Source organism: Enoplosus armatus, chromosome 22 (assembly GCF_043641665.1).
Source record: "Enoplosus armatus isolate fEnoArm2 chromosome 22, fEnoArm2.hap1, whole genome shotgun sequence".
NCBI lineage: Eukaryota > Metazoa > Chordata > Actinopteri > Centrarchiformes > Enoplosidae > Enoplosus > Enoplosus armatus.
Genome location: NC_092201.1, coordinates 5,258,360 through 5,282,537, shown reverse-complemented (window position 1 = coordinate 5,282,537; position 24,178 = coordinate 5,258,360). Strand labels below are relative to the sequence as shown.

The 24,178-nt window shown below is 42.3% G+C and overlaps 1 protein-coding gene across 1 annotated transcript in view; it reads right to left on the bottom strand.

Moving 5' to 3' along the window:
- magi2a (membrane associated guanylate kinase, WW and PDZ domain containing 2a) overlaps positions 1 to 24,178 on the bottom strand; it is a 186,847-nt gene that overhangs the window by 31,377 nt on the left and 131,292 nt on the right. The window contains exons 7-10 of the mRNA XM_070928611.1: positions 11,215 to 11,272; positions 9,922 to 10,043; positions 7,117 to 7,299; positions 237 to 917 (exon numbers count right to left, since the gene is read on the bottom strand). Of these exons, the coding sequence (XP_070784712.1) occupies positions 237 to 917; positions 7,117 to 7,299; positions 9,922 to 10,043; positions 11,215 to 11,272 (1,044 nt within the window). The remainder of the gene's footprint in view (positions 1 to 236; positions 918 to 7,116; positions 7,300 to 9,921; positions 10,044 to 11,214; positions 11,273 to 24,178) is intronic.

The following is a 24,178-nucleotide window of genomic DNA, read 5'->3' as shown; positions in this document are numbered from 1 at the left end:
AGAGGAGCTGTGTATCAGTCAGCCATTTTTGAGCACTGCAGGACTGTATAATAGGTTTCTGTGGCCTTTGGACTGGACCACACACACAGACACACTTTGCAACAACAGCAAAAGATGACATAGATGAATAGGCAGACAGATATGCAGCAAATATGGAGCAGATGCGGAGAGATTCAAGTACTCGTGTTGAGGCAACAATCTTCCACACCATCCCTACCTGCAGCCATTGGCCTTACCTGTTCCACCTCTCTGAACCACCAGGCTGGTCTCGGCTCCCACGCCACACTCCTTGAGGAGCTCCACCACCTGGCTGTGTGTGAATCCCTGCACGGGTTGCTTGTTAATCTCCACAATCAGGTCACCCTCGCACAGGCCCGGGCAGCCCTGAGGCTCCAGCACTTGTTTGACTCGCTGGCCCGTGGCGCTGTCCGCGATAGTGAAGCCAAAACCATCCATGCCCTTCACCATGGTCAGGTTCAGCAGTTCCCCCTGGGTCGCCCCTGACGACGCCATGGAGACGCTGTCAGGAGGTGTGGTGCCGGTGGTGGGAGGAAGCGAGCCGTCTAAGTGGGTGTCACCCGGGTGGGGGGTGAGCAGCTGCTGCTGGGCGTTTACCTGGTCCTGACTGGGGTCGGTGACGAAGCGCGCCGTGCGGGAGAGATAGTCCAGGTAGTTGTCGTAGCCCGTCCTGCCGTTCACCATGATGGGCCGCTGCTCCATGATGCCCAGCGGGGAGATAATGGTGGTGGTGTTGTTGTTAGTGTTGGCAGCTTCCTCCGGGTCGTAGGGCAACGGGTAGCCACGACACAAGACCAGGGTGACGCTTTGGCCGATTGGCACCGACTGGAAGAGTTTGACCACGTCGGCGTGGGTGGTGCCCAGGACGCACACATCGTTGATGTAGACAATGACATCACCTGCAGACAAAAGGATGGACAGATAGAAACATAATGGTCAGGTGTAATGGCTGGCTACTGCTCTCTGTTTGAGAAGCAGGAAAACTAAACCCTCTTAAAATCTGAAGTATTCATTTGATTCATTCCATTTGTCTAGACTGTGATTTTATTTTTGCATTTCAATCTTTTTTGACATGAGGCAGTAGAGACGGAGAGGGGAATGACATGGTGCCTAACGAAGCTCCCCAGCTGTAAACACACCGGTGACAATGCAAATATATGGTATGGGTTTTAACCATGAAATGTGTCTAAATTAACAGGACAGGAAATTATATTGTGTTGCAAATTTAGTGAAACCGATGAAGGAGGCAGGACAGAGAAGGCTGAACAGTGAAGACAATCTTTCGGCGGCAGAGATTACAGCTAAAACGTTGGAAAGATGACTTTAGAGGACAGTTGTGATGATGTATAATACATTCACTTCACGAGAGCTGGAGTTGTACGAAAGCCAACGATTTAATTAACTTTTTCAAAAACACACAGGGTTCAAATTTTAATAGCAACTGCTGTGGTAGGTACTCATTTATCTTAGAATTAGAATATGCATAGTAAACCCCAGGTACACATGGACTCTTTCAGAGAGGCCGGTAACAGAAACCCTCAATGAGCGTGGAACAGCAGCTATCTGAAGGTGATTTTAGGACTTTGGCTCTCTACAGCTATTCTAGTACTCAATCAGCTGTACAGTCCATCAGCACTGTCTCTCCTTGGATTCCCCTTACAGCCATAAACCATTTCCACAGATAAACATTACCACAGATAATGTCTTATCTGCCTTTCAAGTGTAAAATAGTGCAGATGACAAGTGGCGAAAATGTTTGCCTTTTATGGGGCTAAGTTATTTTATTTGCTTGCTGCAATATACTGCACTGTAGATAAAACCTTGCTGACAATTAAATGTTCCCACACAAAGGCGCTCCACATCCAGGCTTATCTTTGTCTCAACCAGATTACTAAATATAGTGTTCTGTGCTCCACTGTGCAGGCACCATGCAAGTTCTTAAAACACTGGGCAAGTGGGAACACAAGGCACGATCCATTTTAAAGTCCGGCAAACAGCATTACCTATGTTGATAATGAAAACTATTATTCTGTAATCGCAGGCGTAATTGTCATGCTCTTTAGAGAGAGGGCAGGGTGAGAGTATGAGGGTGTGTTGCAGAGAGAGAAAGTGCAAAACAAAGTTCCTTCATGATTAATAAGCAAAGCATGTGCTTCAGTGATTGGCCCTCATCTTGCGACCACAAGCTCCATCCTTTCCAGTTTTCTTAAAACGTGAGCAAGAGACTGTAACAGCTGAGTCAATGGCATTTTTTCTAAAACAACATGGCAATTCATATTATTAACCATTGAAGTCGAGCTGCTGACCGATCGGCGGAGGTAAATCGAAGTTAAGATATCACCGCAATGTTCTCTCATTGTTGCGGACGATTGCTTTCCAAGTTTTCACGCCGGCATCGGCAGAGCGAGCTCACATCTCGAGGCTACGTGACGTGAGGGACTTTTTAATTAATCCGGGTAAACGTGGACGACATTTGCCTTGAGCACCGGTGTCAGAATCAATAGCTGAGCACACTGGCAGAAAATAAATGATGGTGCTGTGACCTCGAAGCGCCCTCGTCGTGCCCACAGATCTCATTCTTTATGACCGGGGAGGAAATGCAGCGAGACGGAGAGCATCAACTTGCTTTACAGAAACAGAAAGCTAGGAAGTCACATATAGACACATGCTTATACTTTAAGGGTCAGTTCACACAAATTACAAAAAAATATATTTCCTTTCTGACCCATAGAGGTACCTTGGCATGCAGATAGGTTTGGTTTTATGTGCCGAGGTTTAGAGATATTCTGCCACCGCCCCGGTACAAAGGAGGTGAATTTAATTTGTTCGCGATACTCAACAGCAACATCTCTTTCAGGAAAGATTGCTCTGGGTCAGTTTCCCAATCTTTTTGAGTTGTGACCCTTTAAAACGATTCAAATTTTACTCACGACTCCTCATCAAAGGTTGCACATTTCTATGAACTGTGAACCCCCAAAGCAAAAGGGAATTTTTACCTGCTCATGTTGTTTAATTTCAATCATTTTTTAGGTCTGAAAAGGAAAAACTATGCAGTATTTCACAAGAAAAACAAAACAAAAACGGAGTTCAACCAGAGACAGTGTTTTTGACTAACTCATAGAGATAATGTTAGCTTAATGAGCTGATAGCCAGCAACAGTTGTTATTTTAGCCGGCAAAGTTGTTACTCGCCAGCTAGAAATGAGAAGCCTGCTTTTTTCTACGTCCGTTTTACTTCAAGGACCCAGTGTTTGAAATATTACTAAGAATCTGCATGAGCTGGGAGAACTTCAAGCAAAGAGGGATTTTTGCCTTAATTTTAATTATTATTTTTAGAGGCCTGAAGAGGTAAAACTATCCAGCATTTCACAAGAACAAAAACAAAGAGAAGAGAAATGTCTGAAAAAGTAAAGACAATTAAATGGAGGAAAAATATGTTTTAGTTCTTCTTTGCTAACTTGTTGAACATCACGCAGTCCCTCAGATTCGTCTTGTCATCCTGACCCCCAGGTTGGGAACCACTGAGCTTTTATGTGCACAGTTTTCACCATTTCTTTGGAAGAAAGTATTTCTCAACAGTGATGTTTTGTGGACAGATATCTCAATCTAAAACATGTATCTAAAACAAAATCTCTCTGAATCGATAGATACCACTAGGGCTCCAAAGAAAAATATGTTGTTTTGTAATGTGGATAAAATGACCCTTAATGAACACATCACAAACACAGTATGTGCAGAGAAATGGACATGTAAACAGAGAGAACCGAGAGAAAAACACACTCATGGCCACCAAATAGCCCCCTCTCCATCTATTATGAAACCTCCTGTAGGTCCCTTATTTACTCTAAATCACACTGACCTTAACTGTAAACACCACACTCACAGGGACCAAGGCCCATGCTGCAACTTCATCTTTCATTGTCCCATCCTTGCATATTCCTCATGACATATTCATCTCCGGCTAATGGTGTGTTCAAGAGTCTGTCGACATAACGAGAGGTCTCTGTGGCCCTGCCGAGACGAGGCCACGAGAACAGAGCAGTTTAGAGTCTCAGCGCGGTGCAAGCATTTGTTAGAGGCTGTGGTCTTTTGTCTGAGTGTCAGGCTAAACAGGGTGACATAGTGCACTGCGACCATGTCAGATGTGCATGTGTGTCTAGAATAATAATGACAATGTCTGAAGATTTTGCAGACAAAACTTATAAGCACCTTTAATGATAGAAAGAATATGGTGTAATTGACTGTTCGCTAAACTGGATTGGATTTTTTGACATGCTGAAGCGGCATGTATGGGGCTGCAGTAAGAGCGATACTAGGTTGGAGGGAGATGTCTTAACTTAGCCTTTGCCAAACCAAAAACACAACAGCAAAAGCGTAAGGTGTGTGGTGCGTTTATCTGCTCTAATGTAAGCTTTAATCGTTAGCATGTCCAGCTAACTAGCTTACTCTTTTCTCAACAGTAACCGAGCCTTACTTCTATGGACAAGGAGCATATCATTAGCTAGCTACATTAGTTTGGGTTACATGTTACATTAAAAAATGTACGATTAGCACATCATCTAGTATTTCTCCACTGTTTTAAAGCTGGTCCTGGATGCTATCAGTGTTTAGGCTAACATTAGCATCTCTGTCCTGCTCTTTATTGGATTTATGTTAGTCAGCCTGTTCCTAAATGTTTACTTATATGTTTGTTATGTATATCCACACTGCAATAGAAGAACAATTTTGTTTCCTTATTTGTCTTCTTCGTTGGTCATCAACTCATGAGGATACTGACTTTTTTTGTCTGGGACATGTAGCTTTAGCCTCTCTCTTTTAGCGCGATATCATGTAGCATCAAGTGCATGTTCAAGAACCTTTTTACACATTTTCCCGTTTTAAAATGAGTCAGCTGGAAACATTAATACAAAGCCAGGCAACAAAAGTGTTTTCGACCAACTTGTGGAGCTAAGGATAGTTTAATTAGCTAGCTAGAGCTGATCAAATCTGCTAGCAACAGCTAGTCACATTAGCCAGCAAAATTGTCCGTCGCCAGCTAGAAATGAGAAGCCTATTTTTGTCTACCTCTGAATAAAATTACCCATTGTTTGTGACATCAAAATTTGATAAAATTAGACTTTTTAATGAATTTTAGTCCAAGCTAAACCTTCAGGGATCTACAACTGTGTGTTTTTGAGGGTGTTTTGAAACTATGACACTAAAAATGTCGAATGTGGTGCATAATCTTGTTGTCTTAGCTCATATGAATAGGACACACTGTTAGTATATGTTTTCAGTTGAGAGGAATAACCCTCTGTTGCTGAATGAGTGTTGCAACAGTTTGAAACATACTTTACCAACTACCACTTGGTTTTGCATTAAATGCTGCCTCTGGCATCCAGACTAAGCCTCACCACTTCCAGCTAATGCAACTCATGGCTCTGTATTCCACAAAAACACAAAAATATATCAACTAAGAAACCCCACAAACTAAATCCTACTAAAAACACAAAATAACTTGCCCAGACAAAACTGGACAGCATGTCGTCAAGCAGTCTTCAATCAGATATTTAAACTTCTATAATAAGTGCTTGAACATGTTTTCCCTGGTTGTGTAATCACGTAGTGGAGACAGCAAGGATAGGTCAAGAGGAGAAAGCGGCACAGATTGTCTATCTGGAATTGGGAATTTCACACCTCCGCAGGCCTGGGCTTCGTCTATGTGAGCTCTGAGTTACTGTGATTGAGCTCGCTCTGTTACTGCAGAAGTAGGACACAAAGTCTGGGGAGGCAAGGTGGGGGGATGGAGGCTGGATGGTGAGATAGAGATGGAGATGAGCTGAAGGGAGAAGGCGGTGGAGGGGAGAGGAAACGGGAGGCGGGACAGTGAAGATGTGAGAGGGATTTGTTAGTTATTTCTGGGGAAAGAATACATGAAAAGAGAGAGGGGAATTCTAAAAGAAAGAGAGAGGAGGGGATGAGAAGACAGAGACCCACAATGTTTTATATGCAGTATTGTCAGGACAAGCTTTATTAGTCATCAAGGGATCTATTTTGGACTGCTGCACCCACACATTTATAAACAGACATTTATGACCCAATGTTCTAAAATAAGTCTGTTAACACAATTACGACGCAATAGGACAATTATAACGTGTTTTGGAGAAGGATACTAGCTGTACTACAGAGAAAACTCCCTGACCAGCTTACTTTATGTATGATAAATGACCACTATAATCTCTGTATTTGCTCCAGAGTACACAGATAGAAACATCATCGCATGCTGAGAGCACTGACAAACCTGTTACTTCTATTCCCTTGACCTTTAGTACAGCTGGTCTTAGTGTGTGTGTGTGTGTGTGTGTGTGTGTGTGTGTGTGTGTGTTTGTGTGTATCTGTGCATATGTGCTGCAGTTCCACCCCCATGTGGCCACAGCCAGGAGTTATGGCGCTCATAAAGTCCCCTTTGTGATTAATGGAAGAACAAAACTCTGCAGTTGGTGCATGTGCAAACACACATACACCCACATGCAGAGCTTACACAATGCCAGCTTAGCAAGTTGCACCTGCAGGCACACATGCACACAATGCATGCATACGCCAAATGTGCATATTTTTGTGATTGTGTTTGAGCCATTTCATTTAGAAGAGGATACATACATCACTGTGCGAACTGCACACTGTGTTCATATTTGGGTGTGTTTGTTTCACTGTGTATGCTGCATTGCATTAAACAAGGTGAATGTGGAAGAATATGGGGCTTCAAAACTTGCACTTCACCCCTTTTATTTGAATGTATGCTGATAAATGGACCAGATACAGACACATAGAACTGTTATGCGGACACTTACAACGATTTCCATAATTCTCTGGAAACTCTGTATTTGTGGTGAATGTAAGATTATCAGTATTATCTGAAGGTATGATCCCGTACAACTGCATGCCAGCCATGTTTTCTGAGGAATGTCACAATTTTGAATAAGAAATCAGGTCCTAGTTATGGAGCTACATCTTGTTTTATGCTGGCAGGTATCTCAAGAGAGTTCCTGATTAAATAAAGATAAACAAATGTTTATAAGAGTGACTCAGGTTGTGTGTGTCGGCCACGCCTGAGGCTTACCTGTGGCCATCTTCCCATCAGCTGCAGCAGGCCCTTCGGGGATAACACTCTTGACCTGGAGGAATTCGTCAGGCTCATCGCCTCCGATAATAGTGAAGCCAAAGCCCATGTTGCTCTTTTGGAGTGATGTGGACAAAAAACTGCCTTTCAGCTGAGTGGGGTCCCGCGTGAAGAGCGGCTTCTCTATAAAGGACACATAAACAAACAAATCAATCAAATACCAACACTGATACTGTCCACGCTTTATAGCAAAGATTGAAAGGACCTCAAAGCTGGTGCAGGGCAGTGCTCACAGGGTGAAGGCATGGGTAAAGCTTATCCAGAAAGATATGGGTGTAGCCACAGGAAAACTGGCAGGGTATGATCTTAACTGCAAAACAGCGAACTTGGACAGAGGTGGGTCTGTGGTGCTGAAAGATGCAGGTGTGGTTCAATGGTTTTGGCTCCCGTGCAAGGTACAAATACAACACCCCTCCTGGAACACCCAAATACAGTAAACTTATATCCGTTCCTCTCCTCCCATGCTGGGATATGGTGGGCAGAAGGGGTGCAGAGAGAATCAGCGGTGCAGGTCTTCAGTCCCATCCCAAGGCTACCAAGGAAGCAGCAAAATTCGGCAAAATGACATGCTGTCAATCAGGGATCAGTTCCAAGAGAAGATGCTCGAGAGGGTTAGGGAAGAACTGGGAGATTTCTGCAGGAGGGAGAGCTGGGAGGTTTCTGGAGGAGGGGCGCCTCGTGTAGGAATGAGAGGATCTCAGCCAACAAGCTTAGTCACACTTAACCAATTCTCCAATCGTTTCACCTTGGAGGGAGACGTGGCTAGTGTGCTAGTTTACATACTTTGTTTGCCGCCACTGGACCAGACATAGACTCAGTGATTACACTCTCTGCCTGCTTATGCCAGACGATAATACATGTCGTGGTTCACGCTCGTCACACAAATCCTTCAACTGCCTCAAGGGAAAAGCTTGCTTGCGAGCTAGCATGCTTACAGTAAGTCAAATGAGCGCAGGCAGCCATGAGAACCACAGTCATCCTCCTGTTTTTTTCTGTCTTGGCCTACTTACTGACAAAGTGCCACAGGGAGAAGGGGCTACAGACAGGCTGCTCTAGCACCACAGTGCAGGCGGAGGTGTGAAGTGGCTGCTGTAGCTGGTGGTGGGGGCACATATTCATCCGCCGAGTCAGAACACGCCGGAGCGGGGAGACGTCGGCGGAGGAGGATGTAGCGTACGCGGCGGCCCTGCGACCCAGAGTTGGCGAGCGGGAGAGGTCGCCGAGGCTGTGGCAGCGCTCGGGCACCGGGCCGACCTGAGCGAGGGGGGATCTGAGGAGGGTGGCACAGGGGCTGGCATCTTCCACTGGTATCAAAGTTTGGAGGGAAAAGGAGGAGGAGGCGGAGGGAGGAGGGGAGAGGGAGGAGAGAGAGCCTCACTGGAATGTACACACTGGAGTGTAACCACGGAGACAGGCTCTCGACTCAGAGCGATGGACTACTACGTTACTATGGAAACAAACCTCCGGCTTCACCAGTCCAGACAGTTTTTTTCTAGCAGAACATCCTACTGCTATGGCTGGTGAAGAGTTAGCACTGGAATCAGGTAGCAACAAACCAGTCATTAAACAAAACAATGAATCACATATAAACCCACATGTTCACTTAGACAGAGCACTATTTATATGACCAACAAGCATTACTATCAGTACCACCAGAACGCATTCCTCCGACTGTTTGACTGAGGCTTAAGAGAGAACTGATTGTTCCCGCCAGTCCACATATCAATAGTCCTGTTCCTTACGAGCAAAATGTGCTATGACGCTCGGTTGTGACCCCTCTTTGCATGTTGCTATGGTGATCCAAGCAACACGTGTGCATCAAGTTTCTCCCGAAGTGGAGGAAGTGACTTTGGGAGAAGTGGAAAGTGAGTTCCATTTTGTTTTGCATTGTACATATTATATTGATTCAGGCGTGTCCATTTATATGAAATGGCTCGACAAAACCCTGAAATAATCTGTCGTAAAGATGATCAAAAATCTGAATGGTCAATGTTTAAGTTTGATATACGTTGTTTCACAAGGCTGGAAAAGAAGGCGAAGATGGATTATTTACTTAGTATTTATTCAGAAGTATTATTAATACATGTTTTGTCTGTGAATTTTTATTTTAATGTATGCATTATGCTGTAGACATGAAGATTTAATTCCTCATTGTTGGACTTTTTGTAGTCAGCAGCATTCTGGATCTACTGAAATTATTTTGTGTTGTGTGGTTATAATTCTGCTGTAATGACATTCAAAGTGCCCCGTTCCACCAATGAAGTCAGAGAGGTTAGTGACATGGTTCAACTTCAGTGAAACATATTTTGAAAGTTGTTGCACTTTAGCAATTTTCATACATGATGTATTGGTTGTGATGCTGTTTTAGGTCCATAATTGCTGTCAGTTACACAAACAACCTCACAGATTTCACTCATTTGTTGGATTACTGTTCTGAAATGAGTTTTCTGATTTGTAAATAATCCACAAAAACTGCAACCATTTACATCAAATGTTTCTTCATTTTAAAACAGCCTTGGTCATAATAAAATAAAAAAGAGGTGCAAGTCAATATTTGAAGCTAATAAGAGACTTTCTGTAGCTGATGAATGGATAAAGTCCAAAAACAGTTTTCGGCAGAAAACTAGGCTAAAGCACTTTGATATATTCTCTACAGACATACAGACAGATAATGAGTATGACTATATTCCCTAATTTACCCCTAAATGAATGGGTAAAAGCCAAGACAACAGCGCGTGGTCTTACCTCTGTAGATGGTGGGAAGGGGCAGTGAGGAGAGACCCTGGCTTTGCATCTGCTGCTGCTGCTGGAGTCTCCTTTTAGCCTCCAGGACTGGGTTCTCAAACTGGGTCCTTCTATTTATATGGCTACGATGATTAAAAAAAAAACAGAGGAGATTTCAGATTTCACACTCTCCTGCTGCTCTTAACTTAGCCCCCCTCTCTGCAAAGATCAGATCTAAAAAACCCTGGCACTACAGCAGCTTTTGCTATGATGATTAATTAAATGGCCGGTCCCCTGATTATGTAACAGAGCCGCAGAATGGCTTTGTTGAGTAAAAAAGAACAAACAACTGATTCTGGGCTTTTCTTCCGACGTTCAGCCCGCCTTATAAGCAGAATTATGTGAATCAGTGACTGGGAGGAAACCTACACATGAAACAGAGATTTCCTTTAACGTCCCACGTCGGTCTTAATTTAGTTTGCAAGGGGGAAGATAGTCAATGACTACAAATACTGTAATTTGCCAGTGTGAAATAATTAGTCATCATTAGATACTTCCCTCACTCTTTCAGGCTGCATTGTGCTCACACATAAACACACACCATCTCTCTCCTCTCGTTATCTTTTAATGAACACCCCAGGATCACGGTGCTAATTACAAAACAGCTTGACTATATTTTTTACATAGTTACATAATTTCAAGGTCTGGCAACTTCTTTCATGATACTAGCATGACGACAAAGCAAGACTATAAGAACATCTCGAGAGAGAGAGAGAGAGAGAGAGAGGAGTGCAGTATACATGGCAGTGAGTAGTCAAGTGTCATTCTGGACATTTTCTTAAGCAAAGTCGAGCCCAATGACTCCCCCTGTCTGTCTAAAAATAGAGCCCCGTCCCCTACGCCCCGGAGCAGGCAGCATCCAGCCAAAGAAATGACACCTCTGAACAGGGAGGGGACATGCAGTTCAATAGAGAGGACAGGCTACTGCAGCAGTGTGGACGCACACATGTGGATATGGATGAGCAGACATGCAGACTGAGACACTGATCTCTGCTCATGAGCTAATCTACAGATGTAGATGCAGCATGAGTGTTTCAGACTCAGATAACTCAGATATATGGATAATCACACACGGACAAATAAACTTCCCCTCTGCAAACAAACAGTGAGCCGTCAGCAGGCAGACAAAGGGAGCTACTGCTTCCTGGCTGCAGCGCCCAGTCTGCTCCTAATAAATATGATTAATACAGCACCACCGGGCTACACTGAAAATCAAGAGCAAGCCATTACATATTAAAGATGTACCCGACTTACTCGACATAGTAGCTGCCGTAAATGGGGTCATCGATTTTCTCCCAGCCGTACGGAAGCTCTGTAAAAAAAATAAAATTAAAAAAAAGCAGCGAGACAACAATAATGAAGGGCTTGTTTATTCAATGAATTTGCAACAGCATATTGATCTTGCATGAAAACATCTTTGTGGCAGAATAAATCTAGATCATCATCTTTACTGTCGGTAATTATTCTGGTGTTACACGGACATGCTTTGTCTTGTAAGCCCACAGTTGTATGCATGACACAATAATAAGAACTAAATTATCATTTAGTGTTATTTATTCAAGTCAGAGAGGTTAGTGGCATGGTTTGACTTGGGTAAAAACTGAGTAAAACATATTTTGTTTGAGAGCTGTTGCACTTGAGCAATTTGTCTACATTATTTATTGGTTTTGAGGCTATTGCAGGCACATAGTTGCTTTCAGTTACACCAGGAACCTCACAGACTCCTTCACTGATAAGTTGGATTACTGAAATGAGTTTTCTGATTTTGAATAAATACGTCTTGTATCTTGATGTAAATGGTTGCAGTCAAAGAAAAATCCAATGTTTCTTCAGCGAGACAACAACAATGAAGGGCTTGTTTACTCAGCGACTTGTAACAGCATATTGATCTTGCATTAAGACATCTTTGTGGCAGAGTTAGTTTACAGCATCATTTTACGGTCGGTAATTAACAGGAATTTGATGGTGCAATAACTGGAGCGATTGGTGTTCTTTCTGTTCAGGCTCGTGAATATTCTGAAGTTTTAGCTAAAAATGAGATGGTGACAAGACATGAGATAAAAACACAACTATGTGTTTTCTCAGCAACTTGTCACATTGATTGAGTTAAAGAGGCTACTGGCTCTTTAAAGCTGCACATCAAATGCATCCTTCTCCAAGCAAAAAAGTTGCAAAACACAAAATATTGATAGATCTAGTGGCTGAATTTAAATCAGTAAAATATTTATGCACCACATCTTTTCCACGCTGTAAATATTGTGTTTTGATGTGAGAACTTTGCATAGATTAACAGCTTCAACTAGAACAAGCACAAACCCTGAGGGTGTTGAACCTTCACAGTATCAACTGGTACATATTTCTGTTCAACAGTTTGGCTCCGAACGTTACAAGCGAAAGACTAAATGCAATTACCGACAAATAGCACATGACAGTCAATTACTGACAGACGGATCAAACGCCACGAATGCTGTGAGAAGAATTTGAATGACACATATCAGAGGATGAATGTCAATGCTCCAACTGTGGATTCATCGTCTTAAAAAGGCACAATTATCAAGTGTGCACAAGATATCTGTGAGGCAAATTGAGTAAAACATTTGTAAATAATGAACAGGGTCATCATGACTTTTGAAGGAAGAGGCGGTTTATTAATGAATACACCTTCTTTCCAATGATGATTTTTTTGAGACATCATTTTTACCTTTTCAAACAAATCAATACCTGAAGTCTGAAGTGTCAAACTGCCACAACGGGGAAAGAAGAGTTGTGGAAAATCCACAAATGTTACATTTTGTTGTCAGTCATGCTGTAAATCCTCCACACAAGAGTCTTGCATAAATGTACCAAGGAAGTACTTCATAAAATGACATGACAGTCTGACAAATCAAATGACTTCACACCACTATGTTTTTTTGTTGTTTTTTTTACACTTTTGGTCCCTTTCTGTAGGATGAATATGTATTCTTCCCCAAAGTTATAACATTTTTGCACTGTGTTTTGAGCTACATGCTAACATCAGCCTTACGGTGACAATGAGAACATGCTGATGTTAAGCAGGTAATATTTACATTGGCATTAAGATTAGTTTAGCCTGTTAGCATGCTAACATTTGCTAATTGGCGATAAACACAAAGCACAACTGAGGGGGGTGGGAATGTGATTAGTTTTGCAAGTATTTGGTCATAAACCAAAGTATTGAGCCAAGAGAAATGTTGACCTGATGGTGGCGCTAGAAATAAAGTCAGATGATCACCAAATTTATTAAAATTTACCGTCTAGGGACCTTTAATATCTGTAGCAAATTTCACGGCAATCCACGCAATAGCTGTGGAGGCATTTCACTCAGAACCACAAATATCAATTTGCTTCAGGAAAAGTCAGGGGATCACCAAAGTATTAAAATTTCATCCTCTGGGGAGCATGAATGTATGTACAAAGTTTTATGGTAATCCATTCAGTAGTTGTTGAGATATTGAAGTTTGAACCACAGTGGTGGACCGACAGACCAACACTGCCGTCCATAGAGCCACTCTGCTAAAAAGCACCTGCTCAGATACAGTAAATAGCTTTAACTTGGCATTTCCAAAGTGGTCTAACTTTTCAAAAGCACGGCATGAATGCAGAGTCATAGATATTTCTGCTCTCTCAGCCTCTTTCTGTATATGGATTGTACTGCAGGACATGCTGCCTTTGTTCCCAGTGATCAAAGCTGATCTTTCTTAAACCCCAGACAGATATCAGTCATACTGGACAGGATTTTCAAAGTTGCCCTCTCCTGTTTCCTTTGCCCGCAGCTCACTGACAGAATACAGCTCTTGTCTAGAAAGAGTTCCCCCGTTTGCTTTCCAGGATATGAGCAATTAGCATTTAAAGCATATTCCCAAATGGAGACTACAGTGTTTTAGCATAATAGCATGATCATTCAAAACCAAGCTGGGTACATAGTGTTAGAGGCTCCTGCTGAAATAGCATCTAAGCTGAATGTAGCACCAGGAGCTTGGGGACAGTGTGTTCCAGTGCAGCTCAGCTTAGAACCAGACCAACTTTGATTAGTGACAATGCAAAGTTAATCAGGATGAGAGCGGCGATAACAGCAGAGAAAAATGCTTCCTAATCAGAGAGGGAAGCAACCAGAGGGAGCGCTGAAGCACCTCGGGCCGAGGGCACGGCTGTGGAAACACAGACAGCCATACACCAAAGATATAATATACCGTATGGTCATTGCAATACATTTACTTTCACTGCTTGGCCTAGTTTACAGACTCAGTAGAATGCCGTGCATACTCCCATCCCTCCAAGTCCTCCCACGCAGAGCAGAAATATCAAAACAGTGCTGGTGCAGTGCTCGTGCACGTGCCATATGCTTCTCTGAACCCGTGCCCCCATCCCCTCAAAACAAATGATTAAACTTTCAGTAGGACGCACTATTTTTTGCCTGCACACTCACTAAAATGCAAACTTACCACACACACACACACACACACGGTTGTGAGTGATATAACAGAGAGCTGCGAGCAGGTTGACAGCCCACGGGAATACCTCCTGCGAACACTGCAACATTCCTTATCCCCATCTCCACTCATTAAATATGAAAGAGAGTGTTTCATGTTCTCACCTTTACTGGCCGACACACACACATTATGTTACTTACTTTACACACACACACACACACACACTAACCCTCTCGGTCATTTTACATATGCACACACACACACACACACACACACACACACACACACACACAGACACAGACACAGACACAGACACAGACACACACAAATACAGGAGATCAAAGGGCTGTCGTGTAGCTCAGCAGTCTTCCAATGAAAAGATTTTCTATTAAAACGTCCACACGAGGAGCTGCAGGAAGCCAGACATGTCTCTGCTTTCAGGAGCAGGGACAAGGGAAGACGGACTCTACAAACCAAAATGCACACGACACTTTTCATGCTTTTGGCTATCATTTCTGTCAGTTACGATAACACTGTACTCATCAAATCAAATGCCAAAATCTGAGAACACGAGGTCTGACGGGGAAAGAAGTGGTCAGATTATCAGACTGACAGATTGAAAACAGGACAACTAGATTATGTAAACCACTTTCTTTGGCGGTTGATAATTAATGTTTAAAACTTGTATGATTGCTTGTGTTTCTTGCCCAGTCAGACTTCCTTTTCATGATGCCACGGTGTTCCCAAATCTCAGCAATTAAAGGAATAGTTCAACATTTTGGGAAAATGTCCTTTTTGAGTTACACGAGAAGATTTAAACCCCTGTGTCTTTAGTTTGGCTTAGCTTAGCGATAAGACTAGCTACTAAAACAGCTAGCCTGGCTCACTGCAAAGAAAATATGCCCACCAGCACCTCTAAACGTTTTAATTACAGTAGTGAGAATTAAAAGTATTGTTTTCCCTTGCTTCCAGTCGTTAGCTTAGCTTAACAGATAAGCTAATCGCCTCATGGCTCGAGCTAGATATTCAAAGTGAAATCGAGACAATCTTACTTTTAAAAGATCAAGTAGCAAAAGAAACGCAGCCTCACTTGGTCTGATATGACTAGTAGCTTATGGTGGCTAATGCTAGCTAATGTGTATTGCTATGTAATGAATGTTACTGAGTTAACTTTATGACTCTTCTTTACAGTTACTGTGAGAGTTGATCCTGTCATTGGTACTTGTGGCCACAGTGGCCACTATTCAGCAGAAGTTCTCGCTCTAAGGTGTTCATGTGGTGTCACGGCTGCAACGCTTACACACACACACACACACACACACACACACACACACACACACACACACACACACACACACACACACACAGAAACGCTGCTTCTTTGACTGAGCTGTGTGCTGATAAATGCTGAAGTTAGGAGGATTGTCTCTTTGCTCGCTCTCTTTTGTTTGGCTCCAGTAAGTGTCGTCTTCTTCCTCTGTCAGCAGCCTGCAATGGAGTGCTTACTCCCCGGGACAAGGAGATTGTGTGTGTGTGTGTGTGTGTGTGTGTGTGTGAGTGAATGTCATAAAAAGCCGGCACTGCTTATCACTGCCATGCTGCATGTGTCCAGGAAGGAAATGTCAAGCTGGTGTGAAATTTTCAGGTAGGAGCTGTTATGATGGAGCCCCCGAAGCGAAGGGAAAAATGTTTGCGATCTCTTGTCATGCTACAACACCCATCCTGCAGTCACAGGTGGAGGGCCACTTACTACCAGCAGGAGGCATCCTGGCATCTTCCCCACATTTACTCTCCCCCATTACCACTCAATAACGTCTCTCTCTTCGTCACCTTATTTGCCCTTCTTCTCCCTTTCTTAAAGTATCCCCTCATCTAACTTTCTGACGTGCAGCCTCATAGGATAGGCAGTTTCATCCTCACAAGATTGTGCATTTTATATTCTGCTTTTTATAATCTGGTCTGAGGACCAGGGTGGCAAACCACACAGCCCACAAATACTGTAGGGATTTATCCATGTCCTGTTCCCTTTTTTCCTTTCTTCTTCGTCTTTTGAGAAGCAAACCGGCTGAACTGAATCATTTTCAGCGCCTAAAGCCTTTTGTAGTCACCAAAAATGTAAAGTCCTTTCTGGATATTCCTGCTGGATACTGCACTATACTGGTCCTCTTTCATCGTGTCACCTTTGAATGCGGTGCAGATTCGAGCGAGTGAGTTTACTGTGAAAAACTTCCCACAACTGATTAATGAAAGTTTCTACTGGTCAATACAGACACAACATCCACTGGCCAAGGTGCTATTTGTAGGAACACTGATTTGAGAACACACAATTGGCAGCAAACTCTAATGAAATATACAATATATAGGTTTCCAAATTAAATGGAGTTTAGTAAGCTGTTCAGACTCTTTGAAAGTACAGTCCAACCTCAATTATCTAAACCTTAAACTGGAAGCTAAGGTGGAAGTCTCTGAAATGCCACCACAGACAAAGATAATGTGATTCTGATACAGGATTGTTGTATCACGTTTGGCTTATTCTCTTGTCTCAAATCAAACTGCTGAGAAGACCTAAATGGAAAAATTACATCAGCATTGTTTTTAAAGATGAGGCCTGTTGCATGTAGTTTAATATCTCCAGCTTATTATTTGTCATATTTGATCTTGTTAGTATGGAGCTGTTGTGAAGATAAAGCCAGCAGACCTCACTCGGCATTACGCGTTTCTGTAGCAGGGACAGAACGTGCTGCCCGCTTGCCCACCGAACATTAATACACTCAGACCACCTGTGAATTCAATTCCCACCATGTTCAAAGTGATAAATAGTGGTGTGTGCAGAAATATGAAGCCATTTATTTTAAGATTATCCAGAGTTCCAGGTCCACTGTGAAGATCAGCAGAAATTTTACAGGTGGAAACCTCAGCTAACCTTCTAATGGATCGAACAACCTCCACTGTATAAAACGTAAACACAACAGAGTGCTGGATGATGCTCTCTTTGAATCTTTTCTCATCACTATTATTACTTTTCTCAGGAAGCGCATATAACATAAACAAAAAATTACGGTTACTCAGAAATTATATTTCCAGCACCTGAAAGTGCTGATGAACAGATCTCAACTATAATTCATCAACTCAGCTTCCTCTCCAGTCAACAAGATTAACATTTCCCAGTTTTTGTACTGACAATCACGATCCCGCCTGTCACAATCAAAAGCCCAATCAACAAAGTTGTGAAGAAACGAACTAACTGGCCCTGTCAGATGCAATATTTTCGGAGCCTTGCTGAGCTTGTTGATGGATAAACATGACTTGAAGAGAGAATCTCACCTGCAAGACAGACAAATTAGCTCCTTCTGTTTCACTAGAGGGGGGAGTGGGGGTCGGACCAGACTATCTTGCATGCGCACAAGGATGCACATGCACGTGCACGCTGGTGAGGCGATACACATTCCCGCCAATGGATCCACACTGATTTACAGGTAGGGCTGGGCCAAAAATGTTCAGTCGATATCAATAATTTAATAATTATCATGATAAATATCAAATCATTATTTCTTTCAAGTTTAAAGGCAGATTTTTGCTCTTGAGGGAGTTTTCTTTGGTTTTACTCATCTTGCTTATCAGTATTTTGCTTATTCCCACTACAAGCCTGTCAGCCACTGAGTCTGTAAGTATACCACTATTCCTGCGACATGATTGGCTGTTGATGGCGGGTGGCAACTAGTGATTAAGGTGCATTAGCGTCCCCCTGGCCCGGTGTGCGGGTGATTAATTAAACCAAACATTTGTTATAATTCTGTCGAGGAAAATTATATCGAGATAATTATCGCTATCATTTCATTGCCCAGTCATATTTACAGGTGGTGATAACACACCAGCAAAGGCAAGGAAGAAGAAGACTGCTGCACCTAAACGTGGATGTAAACAATGCAGGTTTCAAACAGAAGGAAAAAAATCGGCACCGCAAATGTTTTATGAGGCAAATGAAGCAAATGCACTCAACATACTGAAAGAAAACTCCTCAGAACACTTTTTATTTGACAGTCTAAACATGACAAAAGATTTCATCTCGATTCATGATTGTCGACTTTCACCTGGGACCAGTGGCCATTACTTAAGACTTGACCTGAGACGAAGACATTCAGTTCTCATGAAATAATAAAAAGCAGACAGGGGCAGATTGCATAGCCACATACCTTAAATATTTATATATTAGGCCTGTGCAATGAAGCCACTGTGTATAATTCACTGAGTAGTCATTTATTTATGAATTTGTTTTGTGGCTTGACTTGTGCTTTGGATTTGCCATGGGCTACATACATAGCAGTATGTGCACATGTTTCTGTAACTACATAATCAACATGATAAGAATCCCCGAGGACGAGTGCACAAGCTCGGCCTGTCATCATGTGGCAGAATATCTGTTTAGAGTGTGATGAAACTGCGCAGGCTGGGACAGGGTTTGACACAGATTGATGCACTGAGATTTACTGTCATATTTTCACATCACAGACCGACTGACATTAACCACGACTACATTTCTTTCCCATTAGGAAAAGATTCTTGATTCAAGTCTTTTAGAAGATGATTAACAAACCAATAAATCTCCACCGTGACAGGAAAAGTCAATGCAACAGCCGTGGCTTTGACAACAAATCAGTTAATTGCGTCACTTGCTGGCAGTGTTCTCCTCTGGTGTATTAAGCTCCATTTCAATGAGCTTCTGCTTTTCCACAACTTGTTTTCCTGTTAAATGCATCTGTGCTGTGGAGAAATGCATGTCCTTACGTTCCCTCTGCTGCAGAGTCCCACTGGTCTCGAGCAGACAATAGTTAAGCAGCAGAATAAAAATTAGAAAGAAAAAAAGAAAACTGAACTCACAAGCTTGTAGCTTATCAGGACCTTCCAGGGACAGAAGGAGACGTACTGAACTGTGACCTGGCACTTATTCTCTCCTCTTTCTACTCCAAAGTTCTGGTTTATTGGGCTAGCTCTATGTGAAAAACACTTACCGCTGCACACGAAAACACACACACACACACACACACACACACACCCTGTTCTACTTTCCATCGGCATTATTACTCTACTAACCCCTCTGCTCGTCCCCGTGGGGTCAGGAGTGGAGCAGAGAAAGTGCTACTCTGTGTGACCCTTTTGTTAAGTGTTAAATAGGATAATCATGTAAAGTAGCTTGTGTTATAATGGCCTCCTGGATGCTGTTCATTAGATAAACTAATTTTAAAGTTCATTTGATTCAGCTAATTTCTCAAATAAATCAAATATTGGACCAGTTGAGTAAAAAGCAATTACATGATTCTGTTTTGCTTAATGTCAAATTGTCTTGTAAAATATGGATGAAATCTTCTATCATAGGCTGTATGTACAGTAACTGTATTAGAGTTGAAACGATTAGCAAGTAAATCTTTATCATAAGTCATAAGTAAAGCAAATTCAAGGTTTCAGCTTCTCAGATGTGAATATTTGCAGCTTCCTTTTGTTTTTTATGATAGTAAAATGAACATTTTGGGGTTTTGGAATACTTCCACTTGTGACTTGTGAGATCGTTCAATATATATAGTTATACATTTTCTGGTAATTCAGTTGAGAAACAGATTGTAAACTTTGAAAAACTCCATAATTGTGGTATTTTAAAACAAATACTTGGACCAATATATATCAATATAATCATTCATTCCTACTGAAGTTGTAATCTTTAATACAGTCCACAAATATATATAAATATAAAAATATAGCTTCATTTAAAAAAAGGCTCAGTAGTTTCCTGTAACAGTTGGGCGCTGTCGTTTATAGCAAACATTACTCAAACAAGAGTAAACAGTGCATTTGTTAGGGACTATTTTTAGCTGTGGATTAATACGTATTTGGTGCTCTAGTGAGAATTTCTGGCAGCAGGATGGTGTATGTGGGATCCACTCCAAATAATTACAGTGCTCATGTTAATGGTAATGAAGGGACATGTTGCCCAGTGCATGTGCTTTTAGTAGTTTTTGTACGATAGAAAAAGTAAGCTACAGTATATCAAGCTATGGGTACACAAGCAATACTTCTTTTCATGGGATTAAGGAAAACATAGATTATTGTCCTTGAACTGTAATGCAGCCTTAAAGACCTGGAGAAGACTACATTTAAGATATATCTTGATATTACGATAACCACACCCCCCAATACTGAATCTTATATCATGATGATATTTTGATCTTGATATTTTATATCTTGATATTATATTGATTTATTGCCAAGCTTTACTCAGTATATCACTTGGCTTCGATGCAGTTAATACATTGCAGCTGATAAACACACAAACTGACAGCTAATTCAGCATGCACATGTCACGCACACACCTGCCACACAGCCTTTTGAATCCTCCTTCCAATCTCCAGGCCTCAGGCATGCTCTGCTGGGGATGTTCTCAAAATACACCCATCAATCATGTTGCAGACAGCTTCTCCTGCCCCTCCCCGCCACTCGCGACTGCTGCAGGAGTCTCAAGGTGAAGGAGGGCGCTGCGTCTCCCTACGTCTATAATAACTCACCTGTAGGACTGCACACACACACACTGTGGAAAGAGTGTGTGCTCACACTCAGTATCCCCTAAAAAAACACTTCCTGCATCCTACAAAAATCACAAAATGTATCTCTGAGGTCCCACTGAGCCGGCTAAAAGGAGAACAGAGTGAACAGCAGAGATGACATTTCCCAGGCTGGAGGAGCATCCACCTGGACATAAGTGATGAAGTATTGGAAGAACATAAAAACACACACACACACACACACACACACACACAAGGACGCCTTTTTTTAAACTGCAGACATGAGAGAAGATAGGAAAAATGAGTAAAACCCGAGCCCCGCTACTTCCCCTGGAGAGACGACAAGAAGGGAGTGTGAGCCCCATGCTAGCCAGTGAGAGACGATAATAACTTTGTCTCTTTGCCCGTGAAGCTCCTCACATGACCAGAATATATCTAGGTTTGACGCTCTCTCCTGCTGGGACACATAAAGACGAAAGACAAAGACGCACTCTAACAGGTTTAAAATCCTTCAAACCTGAAGCATCATCAAAGTTATAATCCCCCTCTGTGTCTACATTCATTCATATACTGTACATCCGGTGTTGTATGTGCTTAGCTTTTCCGGATACGCTGACGTCTGATGAAACATGCTGAAAGAGTGACGAAAAACATCTCACAGTTTTGTCTGATTTTAATTCACTTATCAGGGGGATTCTCGCTACCTACGTTGGCATACCTGAGGTGAAAAACAGGCTGAATAAGTAAAGAATCAAGCGAGACAACAGAGGGCCCCGCTCGGTTTTCTTTTTTCCCCGCCAACAAATATTTGGCAGGACAGGAAGAAAACAACCAACTTTAAGAGGGTGAGAGTGGGGGGAATAAAAGCAAACAGCGAGGTTTTGTAAAGAGTCTGTCCTAGTTCTTTTCGTCTACCAAAACAAAAAGAGGAGACAGGAGGACAGGAGGGAGGGAGGGAGACAAAGATGGATATGGAGGTAGAGGGAGGAGGTGAGAAAGATGGAGGCAGAAAGAGAGAGAGGGAAATATAGAGTGAGTTATGTAACTACAAGGCGCCTGTGATGTCAACTGCTCTGTCTTCACTGGAGCCGACGCTCCTTTGAACATGCAGGAATGAGCACGCTAAACCGAACACACATTTCTCTGCATATTTTGACAGAATCTGGTCGTATGTGTTGCAACTGACTTTAAACTTGAGAGGGAACAAGTTGTGTTTACCAGCGGTGAAAACATTTACTCAAGTACTGCACTTAAATACAGTTTTGAGGTACTTTACTTGGGTCTTTCCATTGTATGCCACTTTATACTTCTATTCCACTACAATCCAGAGGGAAATATTGCACTTTTTACTCCACCACAATTGCTGAAGTTACCACTTGTTATGCAGGTTAATATTACACACAAAATATTTGACCAGCTAATAAGATGATATATTCAACTGTGACCTACCGAACTTACCGCAGTTGTGTGCACACAGGTTTCCTTTTCAGTGAGGGAGTATTGCCAACATTTCTGGGTAGTGTAGATAATCTGAGTAAGCTGTTTACAACCTGTCAGATCGTCCGACTGCTCATTTTTTGTGCCGTCTCTTTGTTGTAGCAAAACCATGACCACAGGTATGGAATTATGACCTATAAAATACCTAAAAACTAAAAAGTATTCTTTAAATGTGACACTTGCGTACATTTTTCTGATAATACATATGCTCTTAAAGTACATTTTTGATTGTAGGAGTATTTTGCTACACATAAGTAAAGGACCTAAATACTTCTACCACATCTGGTCTTTACTGTGCGTCTGCATGTGTTCCCTTAATACTCTAGCTCTCCTCCTCTTCCTCCTCTTCTCAGCCTGTTGTCCCGTCACAGCTCACAGACTCCACCCTGCGATCCTGTTAGCGCTTATCAGAGCATGGCTCAGGTCCAAACATGGACACACACATCTACCTTTTCCACTAATCAATACCATATTTACAGAGGCAGCTTTTCTCCCCCTAACTGAGCTCAGCTCTCAGGGGGAGCTGCTGCCACCAGGAGTGAACAACACACCTCTCATACGGCCGCTTACACAAACCCCCTAAACTGGAAACACACTTTACAAAAATGAGACTACTTCCCTCGGCATACACAGATCTTTTAGTCCTGAGAGTCAACAAGAAGCACATATTGAACAACTGAGTAAATACAGAGGACAGCACACGGAGTGACTGGTAGACTATGATCAGTTATGTCATTAACAAACCCCTACATTTCTGTTACAACAAGAAGTCTTGCAAATCAGAAATCCCTCAACAAAACCAAGAATCTACAGTCACGCGAGCTGCCCTGTGAGACCGTACTTACACACAGAGGTGCTTTGAGCTAAATGCTAACATCAGCATGCTAGAGCGCTCACAATAAAGATGCTAACATGCTGATTTTAGCAGGTATATTTACCACGTTCTCCATCTTAGTTTAGTGTGCTTTAGCACTAAACACACAATGCAACTAAGCTTGATGTCATTGGTTTGCAGGTATTAAAATTTTTACCTGATGTCCATGAGATATGTCAGGGTGGACATTGCCATCCCTAGAGTCAAGCTGCTAACAAGGTGTTTTGTGTTTATTTTTGCTGCACATTGAGAAACAGAGCAAAGCAATTGTCAGAATCCTGAAACTCCACTGAATGATTTTATTTTAACACCCAGATTACAACTATCTCTTGGCCCAGCATTCGTAATGTGTGTCTACTCACTTACAGACTGGCTGCAGCACCATTAAGCACTACATTCCCTTCAGCTGGGACTAACTGGATTAGTCGCCCAACCAGATCAATAGCAATCCTCACAAATATCTGCACATCTCCTCTTGTGGAGCATCCTTGGTGGATAAATAGGATTGGAAGTGCTGGAGATAAAAGCGCAATCACATTTTAACTAATTCCTCACAGACGCCTCTGTCTTTGTGTCTGTGTCATTTCATCATCTGGGAGATTTTTCTCCCTTTCATGTCTAAAGATTGAGAGGGAAAGAGGAGATTCAGCGGCTACACAGAAGGAATGAAATGCAAAGATCGGAAAGGTAATTCTTTATGTTGGATTAAACAGGCAATATGTCAACAGGAGGCAGTCCCCATGTTTAATGCCACCACACACAGTGCAAATGTTTTCAGACCAAGTACCATTTCTCCTTCGCTCACTCCATCTTGCTGCAGTCAAATAGTATCTGCAAATACCTCT